General features: G+C 39.1%; 1 protein-coding gene across 2 annotated transcripts; it reads left to right on the forward strand.

Moving 5' to 3' along the window:
• Positions 1 to 135: 135 nt before the first annotated feature.
• Positions 136 to 9,919, forward strand: LOC110044653 (uncharacterized). 2 transcript variants are annotated; one of them, XM_020750216.2, is made up of 7 exons: positions 136 to 2,286; positions 2,431 to 2,600; positions 3,888 to 4,102; positions 4,925 to 5,066; positions 5,410 to 5,461; positions 6,312 to 6,438; positions 6,541 to 9,919. In XM_020750216.2, the coding sequence occupies exons 2-7, from the start codon at positions 2,483 to 2,485 to the stop codon at positions 7,057 to 7,059; spliced, it is 1,173 nt and encodes a 390-aa protein (XP_020605875.2). In that variant the 5' UTR covers positions 136 to 2,286; positions 2,431 to 2,482; the 3' UTR covers positions 7,060 to 9,919. The 2 variants fall into 2 exon arrangements, with proteins under 2 accessions (XP_020605875.2, XP_089147022.1); XM_089290896.1 differs by having other exon boundaries at positions 4,928 to 5,066.
• Positions 9,920 to 11,392: the final 1,473 nt, after the last annotated feature.

Here is an 11,392-nt window from a genome sequence, read left to right on the forward strand (position 1 = left end):
TCACGTAACCACCCAGAATCTGGGTGGTAAAAAAATCTGTTGGGTGGGAGGGATGGCAGAGTGTTTTGTTTGTTGCTGTGACAAACTTTGTGGGTTTCGAAACCTCGGGCAGTCGCTCAAAACTAGCCGCTCTATCGGGGTTCGACGTCGAATTTGCCGATGAAGAATGCTACAAGATTTCTGCCGTCTTCAAAATAGAGAAGACTCATTCACAAAGAAATTCGGCAGCCGAATGGAGCAGAAACTGTTTGTCGGTTAGCAAATGTAAAATGTCATGTACCGAAAAGTGAAACCAGTGGATCAGTCTCTTGAATCTTTGAATTTGGAGGTAATTTATTTTCATTATTATTATTATTATTTTGTTTGTTTGTGCGGTATTTTGATTGTTAAAAGTATTTCTGTCACACGGCCGATTAACCGAGTATTCTGACTTGTATTTGATTTACAGCAGTGCAAAATGCAGTTTTGTTTTGTAGGCATAAGCCCACATTTATATTTCATCTGCATCAGGTTTATGTAAGTTTATATTTAGACAGCTGGTGAAACACGGTTCCTTGGCGTAGTCAAGAATTATATTTTGCAAAGTGGTTAATAAAACATCTTTTTATTCAGCGAACAATGTGCCGTGAGGTTAATTCAGGCAACATAAAACAGCGAAACAGTTTTACTTCTAGTAGTAAATCGACCGGCTGGAATTGAAATCAGAGTGATACTTCAATACGCTGGATATATATAGATATATTTCGTCTGACCTGTTTGAAGCTTACAATAGGAATGGAAGATTTCAAAGGTGTAGCTAGCGATTGCCTTTCTTTCGCTTCAGTTAAGATCGACTAAAATTATTGGTTGACTCTACCCCGGTGGAAAAGTTTGTGTCACAGGTTGTCACGTGACCAGCCGCAACCAGGGTCTTTCTTTCAACGACCAAGGGAAGCAGAGAAGAGAGAGCCTGGGATCGAGGTTGGTTGTCACCTTGTGGAGCAAACACGGGGTTATCTCCTCAATGTAACTGTCTTTCCTACTGTGGCTTACCAGAACAAAAACCAAGGGAGCGGTTCTATCCGCCCTTCCCGCCCCTTACAACTGGAAGACGGTAAACCAGATGTACATAACATCACTATCACCAACATTGGTTCGCTGGAAGTGCTCTGCAATCAACTAACGGATGGAAGGGGCTGGGCAGTCATTTAGAGGCGCTTCAGTCCGTTTTCTCTACAGCTCAACAGGAGCTAGCTCGAGTAAGAATGAAGAAGGTTTCCCAAGAGTAATACAGGCCGGCCTCTCAAACAAGCAGCTTTTCGCACTACTTTCTTCTAGAAAGAACTATCCCCCCTTCCGCAACAGTGTTGCGTCGCATTTTGAAAACATTATGTCTAAAGGTGATTGGTTTTCTTAAAAGTGCTCACTCTGTCAACTGTATGGCGACGAAAGCGACTGCATATCTGAGATAATTTAATTATTCCTGGAAGATACACGATTTATTTCTTTGTATCCTACACATTCGTAATGTATTATCAAAAAGACTTTAATTGACAAGTTTGCATCAATAATCATTTTGTTTTTCAATATTGACATAAATCTTCGTATATTTATTAATGTTTACATTTCAGTCATCCAGCTTTTGTATAGAGAGGAAAAGCGGCTCTTCAGTTGGATATAAGAAATTTTTGGTTCTTTACTAGAGTGTTAACGAGAATTTTATCTTAGTCTGTTAGGGTCATTTGTGCGGAGCAGCAGACAGGAAAAGGTGCAAACTTGCACGAAAACTGATGACAACTGAGAAACATTGAAATTACTTTTAAACTGCAAATTGTGTTTCTCTCTCAAACGATCACACTGCCAGCTGATGAGCTTGGCAATATGGTGATGACATTAAACTGACATTTAGATGTTCCTCCTCTCATTACAGTTCGTAAAACTGCCATGGAACTGCAATTAAAATATAAACCGACAGTTCACCGCTAGTAACTGTTGGTAATTTTCAAGGCGGAATACTAAATAAAACTCTTCTTTCTTATTACTAATCGTACACAAATTAACCTCAACGCAGATTTAAAAGAGAACCTGGAATGAATTATCTTTGTGACGCTTCCCATGTTTTAGTAACTTATCTCCCTCAGTAAGTTAAGCATCTGTGTATTATCCTGGTTGGAGCCAAGCAGGTGTACTCATAAATAAAGATATTTATTCTTATTGAAATTTTATGTCACATACACTTTGTTTCTTCATCCGCGAACAACAAACCTGCTAAAGTTTAGAGTCTTTCATAGTTAAAATTCAATGAAAGTAAGTTCCCTTTGTTTTTTATCGACAGTTGATGCTTCTATCTCTGTTATATTAATCCCTCACTCGTCTACGAGTTAGCCTGAGTTCTGCTACAAATAGTGCATTAGACATATTGCCTCATTTCAGTAAATCACATTTCTTTAGGCGCTATTTTCAAAAACAGTTTCTACTAGTGGACGTGACCCTTGCATGTGAGATGGGGATTTTCAAAGTGACGCTTGCAGTGTTTTGTATTCTTTTCACCGAACGGTGCGATCATGCACGAGGTGAAGACGTTTGTGTTGCTAAGCGGTTTTTCTTTAAAAAAGCTCAAGGTAAGTCACTTCAAATACAATGTTGCTAGTAAATGAAGTACAACTGGGATATCGGTTAAAAGTTAAACTCGGTTTTTGTTGTTCCTGGCGGTTTCTTTAAGCAGGAGTTTAATTTTTTTGGTACAATATGAATCAAGCAACACTAAAAATCATTTGCCATTGAAACAGGTCCAATAAACTGACTGAGAATGAAAGTGTTGCGTCGAAAAAGAACACTTTTTCAGTTTCATAAGAACACGAAACGAAAAACGGCTGCTTTTTTTTCTTCTTAGACTCGAAATTTGGTTTTGGTTTTGCACGTCAACTTCTTTTCAAGAATTAAACTAACTGCATGGTAGAGATACCGTATACCATCTTGCTAACGGATTGCAGTCGTATAGATTCTCTATATCAGTATTTTAATTTGCGGTTATAATTTAAACAAACTTCCAAACGACCAAACGACCGCGGGAAAACAATAGCTTATGGCACGTGCCTTGGTAAGCCTAATATCTCTCTAAACAAATAAAATAGGAGCGGGAAGAGTTGTAAGTAAATTGTAGGAGAAATTTACAAAGGCTCGCTTACTCTTTCATTGCCCATCGCTACCTCCTTTCGTTCAACAAACAGTTGTACTGCTATAAAAGGGGTAAAAAACGTTCTCTGGTAAAATTGTTTAAAGTTGTGAGCTTTCAACAGCCAGTCTGCTGTCTTTGACAGAAAAATATGAAATGATAAAATAGACCTAAAAGTTTTTGAATATAACAAGCGAATGGCATATATTAAATAGAATACGTGTGAAAGAATGCGAGAATGCTAAAATTTACACTTTTAGCATTTACACTTTTACCTCTTACAATGAATCCTGGTATCACATCTTCAATATTTTTAAGTTGTACTGCTGTTTCATTGAATTTAAAGCGTTTTTCAAATCCCCTAGAAAAGAAGTATAAATACTGTCGCTGCACCGAAGCTAAATAAGCAACGAAAAAATTGTCATCCATGCCCTTCATTTTTTTGTGGAAGGTCCTAAGGTCTATATTTTTGGTCGGGGATCGTTTTTTCAACACCAACAAAAAAGTCAATACGTATATCAATCTGCTCAGCTTGTTTTATGTAAATTCATGGTCTTCGCAATGCGATAACATCGTAGCTCTTAGAAAAGCAAAAGAAATCACTGCCCAGAGTCAACATGAACACTGACTTGCAACCAAACGCTTGCAACAAGCCGATTACGAATCACAATTTTTCGCAAATAAGGGAAGGCGTTAAAACTCAAAATTAATGTCTTTTTTGTCTTACCTGGAGACGCTGTGCTGATAAATCACGTGATCACTAAGCACCAGGTCACCTCGGTGATCGATTGTGCTCACTGGTGCATGCGCGAGTCCAGGTGCGTTTCCTTCAACTTCGAGGATCACGCTACATCGCTAAGACACGTGTGCCAGATCAATGACGAGAAAAAGCAAAAGAACTTTGAAAACTTCATTGGCCTGGATGGGTTCAGTTACTATGAGTTTGAGGTAAGTCGTCGAGGCGTCAAAATATGCACACCCTTTAAAAGACGTTACTTTAAGGCAATGATGCTATAATATGCATTACAGTATAGCCGAAAACGTAGCCTCCGTGAAGATGTCCCTCGTTTATGCATAACTCATTATACACTCTTTTAATAGCTCAGTGGACTTATATGGTAAAATTTAACAAATCTAGACCATTGTCAATGAAAATATGTCTGTCTTTTACGTTTGACCCCGTCGAAAGTTTGCTTGTCCCTTTAAACTTCTAGCATTACTTGAAAGGCTTGCAAATCGGGAACACATACCAGATGGAATTGGAATTTGTTGTGTTGGTTATTGCGCGGAGGACGAAAAAGGTGAGAACCCAAAAGAAAAACATCGGGCCAAGGACGAAAACCAACAAAAATCTCCAACCATGCACCGGTATGACGCCGTGCGGGTTAACGATTAGGACCCGAGCACCGACAGGGTAGGAGGCCAGCGAGTGCTCTCACCACTACGTCACTCCTTGGTTCCCGACATACCTTGAACAAGCTTGCTGTTTAATTCAAAATATGTATTAACTAAGATCAGAGCGGGAGACTCTAGTTCAAATATAACACCGAGGTTTCACTACGAGCACACGAGAGCTCATCATTACTCCTACCTCCAGTAAGATCTAGGTGGCATGTCTCAGCTGCACATAGTTTGAGGAAGCACGAGAATTGACATTAAATTTCTGACGTTTGGGGTTATATCTTAGTAGCACGTAATCTTCAAGTCCACATGTAAGAAAAAAGACAATCGACCGGTTACTAGATCTTTCTTATTTATCTTCATTCTCAGCAGCCTCTCGCATGCGGTGTTGGTTCATGTCAAAATGGCGGCATTTGCGTGGAGCAATGCGACGGAAACCGCAAATGTATCTGTAAAGAAGGGTACACCGGAGCACACTGTGAAAACATTCTCAGTACAGCAGAAAAATTACGTAAGAAACACAGCAAAAACCTTTCATTTGTACTCATACTTTCAATGTACATCATATTTTACTGGTAATAATTAAATTAATTGGTGTACTGGAACAACCTTGCACAGGGGCTGGTGGGGCCAACAACACGATGGTTTGTAACTGGATTTAGGACAGTAGCATATTAACGAAACCAGTTAACTGGAAGCTCTAATCGCGCAGCATGGTCAATAAACCTGCACTCCGCAACATACACCAGGTTAACATCGCGCGATCGTTAACTGTATTGACTCGGAGTCTTGTTAGTAGCAAGCGCTGTTTAAAACAATTTATATAACTGACAGACGTTTAATCTTTTTTACAGCCCTCCCTGTAACTGACGTGTCTTCTTGTAAGGAACTCTATGACAAACAGGAGTAAGTTCACAGTTAAATTCCGTTTTGGCAATTTAAACGGAGTCGTTCACCTCTCGATTCACTTCCCACCGTACTTCAGTTCACGACGCTAACGTGGCGTTTTGTTTAAAAGCACAAATATCCAGGCAGACCCCTATCTCCTCTTAATTTTGTAAACATTACTGTGTAGGAAGAGGGACAATTGTGCAAACGATTTCACCAAGAAATTTAAACCAATAGCGCCGAGAAATCCATCGCGCAACTGAAATCAGTTACAGCAGTCTATATTTTTCTCGCATTTTAATCACTTTTGGCCCTTATTATTTAATTTTTCATTCAATGATACTATACTAGTAATTGCAAGGTATTTAAACTGTTTAGATTTCATCTCGTACAAACCATGCACTACGCGTTGCACGTTTCGTTTCAGCGGGAAACGAAACTAACCAACCAAGTTGCGAACATGTGGAAACTCGAGTGGAAATACAGTGAAGTGAGTGAGATGATCAGTTTATTTCACTAGACTGGGAAAATCCTCTGGGCGTACAGTAAAATTTTGGCCTGGCTCGTTGACTTTGGACAGTTAAGAGAGCTGTATCACGGTTTGCGCATCTTGAAAAGTTTAGCCTAAATTTTTCAAGTTCACCGTTTGTAATCCGTGTCAATCTTCTCTATCATTAACCATCCGTGTTCCCTTAATGGTTTATTGTTAACTCTTTGGTGTTTTTCTATCTTAGAAAACTATTAATTTCAGGTTTCCTTCAGGTTAAAGGTAATTTTGTACGTGGCCAAAATTAGCTCAAAATACTGTGACTGAACTCCTTTACGTAGCCTCATCCTCCACAATTCTCTCTTTTCTCCCCTATAACAGGTCCAGAGAGAGTCGAGTGTTTTCACTGATGTTTAGTGGGCAGACGATCCCTGTTTATTGTCACATGGAAAACTTTGGATGTGGAGATGGAGGATGGACACTAGCCATGAAGATTAACGGCAGTAAGGTACAAACCTCTATCCAGCGATGCCCCATGTAAACCATAAGCATTATGACCATTCATCAACATTTTAAGTTAATATTTTCTTTCCGCCACGTTTAATTTCAGAGAACTTTCCACTACAATTCTCACTTTTGGAACGACACGAAAGGTTATAATCTTGCAGCAGGTCAGACTGGGTTTGATACACAGGAGACCAAGCTACCAACATACTGGAGCACACCCTTCTCCAAGATTTGTCTCGGTATGAAGATCAGCCAAGAAATGAACTTTATTGTCATCAACAGGTCGGCCAACTCTCTGCACTCACTAATCGCTGACGGGCAATACCGCAACACCTCACTGGGTCGTAACACGTGGAAGAAGTTGATTGGTTCACAGGCCTCCTTACAGCTCAACTGTAACAAGGAAGGGTTCAATGCTGTGGGAAATTCTATTTCCCAATCGAAAGCAAGAATCGGCATCACTAGCAACCAGGAAAATGACTGCAGAAACTGTGATTCCAGAATCGGATTTGGTACAGGAGGACGGCATGATGACAGCAACACGTGTGGAAACGAAGCAACTCACTCACCAGATAATGGAATCAAACACATCGAAGCCATGGGTTATATTTTGGTGCAGTGACATGAGCTAGTACTTTGTGAAAAAGCTTTTAACATCTCAATGGATTAGCATTGATACGTTTCTATTCGTGAGAATTAGTGTTTTGTGGTGATGGGAAAACATTTCGCGGTGTTTTACGTCAACTATTAATTATTATCATTATTATTTTTGTTGCATACATCGGGGAATGGATAATGTTCACCTCTCTAATGGTTACGTGGTTACTGAATGAAAATGTACATTAAAGGTAGAGTAGTTAATAGTTCTTAATACAAGTCAATTATCTGCAAAAAAAAGATCAAAGGAGAGAAACTTCATTTGAAAATAATTCAGTCTCAACTAAGATTTTTGGCCAAAACTGCATGAAATTTGCAAGTCGCCATGGCAACGTCCAAAACCATGGGCGCACAATTGACAAATCAAAATTACCGCGAAGGATGAATGAACATCTGCTACCGAAAGTTTTAGCATTTTAGAGTTAATCGTCTTTTCAAAACTTAACTTTATCGACATGCTTCCATACTTTTTTGCAGTTCTCTTCATCAAATATCAGAAATTCTTGTAATTGCATTTTATAATCATTTTGGCTCGATTTTGTATTAACTTCCGTTATTGAAATCCACGTTGGCGGATTAGATGACGTCACTTGACGTCATATGACGTCAAACCTAACAAAATTGTTGTCACCTTGTAGAGCAAGCACGGGGTCATCTACTCAATGTAATTTTTTTTGCTACTATGACTTACCAGAATTAAGACAAATTTCAACGGTTCTTCGCTCAAAGATGAATAGAAAGAGGCTGCTGTTCATCGGTTGAAAGACGTAAGTTCAGTTATTTCAACTCTACGCAACGGCAAAAGAAATGCAAATAAAAATAGAGCAAACTCATAATACTTAAGCATTTAAAAATAGTTCAGTTTCGACTCAGGGCGATTTTAACTACATGTACAGAATATAATCCAAACTAAGCTTCAGAAAATTACAGCGAGGCTGAGAATTTTGGCCAAACCTGCATGAAATTTGCGGTTGCCATGGCAACGTCTTAGATAATTGAGAAATCGGACAGTCGTTCTGTCGGACGGTCGGACTGACTGACTGACTAACCGACTGACTGACTGGCTGAATGACTAACTGACTGATGGTCTGACGGGCTGTCTGACGTATGGTCTGAAAGGCTCTCTATCTGATTGATTGATAACTAATCCTCAATTAATTTTATCAGAATGTATCACTTTTATACTGAATTGTACTCTAACCGCGACTCACCCAATCATAACAATGTGATAAGGAATCTTATGACTCTCTTAGTTCCTTATTGAACACATCTGGTGAATGTTCAGGGCTTACATTCAATAAGGACAAAAAAAGAAGCCTACTGGTTAGGAAGTTCTTATCGAAATCATGAAGTTCTCGATATAAACAAGGTGAACGAGCCAATTAAAATACTGGGTATCTTTTTTACTTATGATCAGCATAACAGTAAAGAGCTCAACTTCAATTTAACTTTACAGTCAATAAGAAAGTCTTTAAGTTGCTGGCAATGGAGAAACTTAACACTGATTGGTAAAATTCAATTAGTCAAAACATTCGCTATGCCTTAGTTTATGTATCGAGCCTCCCTTATTTCCTTTGGTAAGGATATGATTAAAAGCACAAATTCTGTGATATTCACTTTTGTGTGGAGAGGCAAAGACAAAATCAGGAGATTGGCTTTAATTAGTGAATATGAAGATGGTAGCCTCAAAATGCCTCATCCTGAATCTTTGATTAAAACTCAAAGAATTGCGAGTCTTAAAAGGTATTTAGATGATTATGTTAGCCCTTGGAAAGTTTTCTAGTCTAACTATCTTACGAACGAAGGAACTAGTTTTCTGCTTCAGTGCAATTCCAATCCATCGCGCCTACCCTGCAAATTACCAATTTTTTTATAAAGAATGTCTTGAAGCTTGGTCTGACTTCAATGGCCATCATGATATAATAGCTACAAAACAGGAAGTTTTAAATGAGATCATTTGGAACAACCAGAACTTCTTGATTAACAAGCAATCAATATACAATAAGAGAATAAAAGAAGCAGGTTTTGTGAAACTTAGGCATATCCTCTCAAACGACTCCAAGTTAAAAAGCTGGGATACTTTTAGAGAGAAAAATCTCTCATTGTCAGATTACCTCCTCCTACAAGGCATTTTTTCCGCCATTCCGCCTAACTGGAAACTGCTCCTTAAATATGGAGAGAATAATAACAACGAAATTTACAAAACTGTCTCAGACGGCGATGTTCAAGATACAACTAGAATGACTTCAAAATCAATCTATTCCACCCTGGTCAAACGAAACCAGATTCCTCCTACTGCCCAATCTAAGTTTAATTCCTAATATAATATTTCTGGTATTATAGACTGGAAAAATATTTCTCAATTGCCGGGTCGAGTCACTCTTGACACCAGAACGAGAGCCTTTCAATACAAAATCCTAAATCGTATTCTCTACACTAAAAGAATTCTATGTAAAATGAATTTAGTTCCTTCTCCGATATGCACTTTTTGTGGAGATCAGGAAGAAACTCTTGAGCATCTTCTAATCAGCTGTGCCTACACTAAAAAAACTTTTGGCCTTCTGTTATTTCTTGGTTAAATACTTACAAAATGAAAATTGATAAGCTTGATGAGATAACAGTCCTCTTTGGTATTTCCGATAGCAACCCAGGGAATTGTTTGTTAAATCACATAATCATTCTTGGGAAATGTACGATTTATTTAACCGCTTGTAAAAATATCAAGTCGTCTTTATCCTTACTGAAGGCCAAAAGAACCTAAACTCGAAAACTAGAATTTTCAATTGCAAAAAAGAATAAAAGAGAATCTATTCATTACAAATAAATGGCAAAATATGTTATCGTAGTTTTTCTTTTCTCAATAGCTAAGTATCAGGTATATAGCTATATACACAGTTGAATATACAGATATATAAGTATCTGTACCAATTACTATTTGGGTTTATATTATCAAACACACCCTTAATTAGATCTGTAGCTGACTGTGAATTACCCTGGGTACCAGAGGTTTTTTCTCGCGCGCGGCGGACGGAAATACTTCACTTCGCTTCGGCGGCCGAAGGCCGCGGGCACGAGCGGCGAAGCCGCGAGAAAAACCTCTGGCACAGAGCGGTTTCATTCACCGTTCTCGTTGAACTTTGATCAATTTGAAATCAGTGAGCATCTCACACTGTGATGACATGGACTGGCACGTGAAGACATGATACATTCGCGTGACATGACAGATATGGTCTGGTTTGAATTCATGGCTCCTGCGGGACTAAAAACTACGTCATACTCCCGTGAAAAACGTTCCTAATTCAAAGTCTTCGTTGTCGTGCCGTTTTATTTGACGCTAATGTTGTGTGTAATGGTGGATATTACGGTCTTGTATCTGAAAATTTTTGCTCAAGAACTGAAAATCTTCGAAAGAATCTCGACACTTTTCACTCTCGAGGACGACAATCTGTACGTTGGGCCGCATATTCTTTGTAAGACGTGCTACCGACGGATCGAAAAATTCGAAGCGACTGTCAAAGAAGTCGCAAATTTAAACTGAGAATATTACAAAAAGAATCTTGTCTGTTGGAAAGGAGAAGCTACAAACGGTGAAAATACGCATTCAAAATGCTGTTCCAGCTCGTCTGGTACACCGACGACGGGAACATTGTGTAGTTCAACACAGAGTCCAGGAATTAACTGAACTAACAACGATTTCCGAATCGCGTTGGTAAAACCGCCAAAACATCCTTGCTGCGAATAAAATTCGCAATTCCATCCCTTTGCTCGGCGCTTTAAAGTTGTCAACACCGTCGAACGTTTTGAGCAACTTTAGTTATGGCTTTCTCCAGATCTTGATCTTTCAGAAACCAGATTCTGGACTAGACAGATTTAAACAGGCTCGTCATTGGCTCGGCGCTGTCAAAGAAATCACGCTCTGCTCCAGAGGTTTTTCGCGCGGGTCACAATAGAGACACGATACCGGAAACCGCGCAAGAAAAACCTCTGGCACCCAGGGTAACTGTGAATGTAATGTAAAGTAAATTTGTAATTAGTGTTAGTGGGTAGCATAAGCGTTAGTGTAATTAACTAATTGTTTGCTCTTGTAATTGTGCTTTAAGTAACAATAAAATGTTAAAAATGTTAAAAGTCTGATTGATTGAGTGACTGACTGACTAACTGACTAACTGACTGACTGCCCGCCTGACTGACTGACTGACTGACTGACTGACTGACTGACGGGCCGACCGATTAAATGGCCCACCATTTTATTGACTGACTGGACCATCGCTGCAGGAGGAACACAGGCCTGCCTGTCA

This window comes from Orbicella faveolata, unplaced genomic scaffold (assembly GCF_042242905.1).
Source record: "Orbicella faveolata isolate gen_17 unplaced genomic scaffold, um_ofav_v1 contig_24, whole genome shotgun sequence".
Classification (NCBI taxonomy): domain Eukaryota; kingdom Metazoa; phylum Cnidaria; class Anthozoa; order Scleractinia; family Merulinidae; genus Orbicella; species Orbicella faveolata.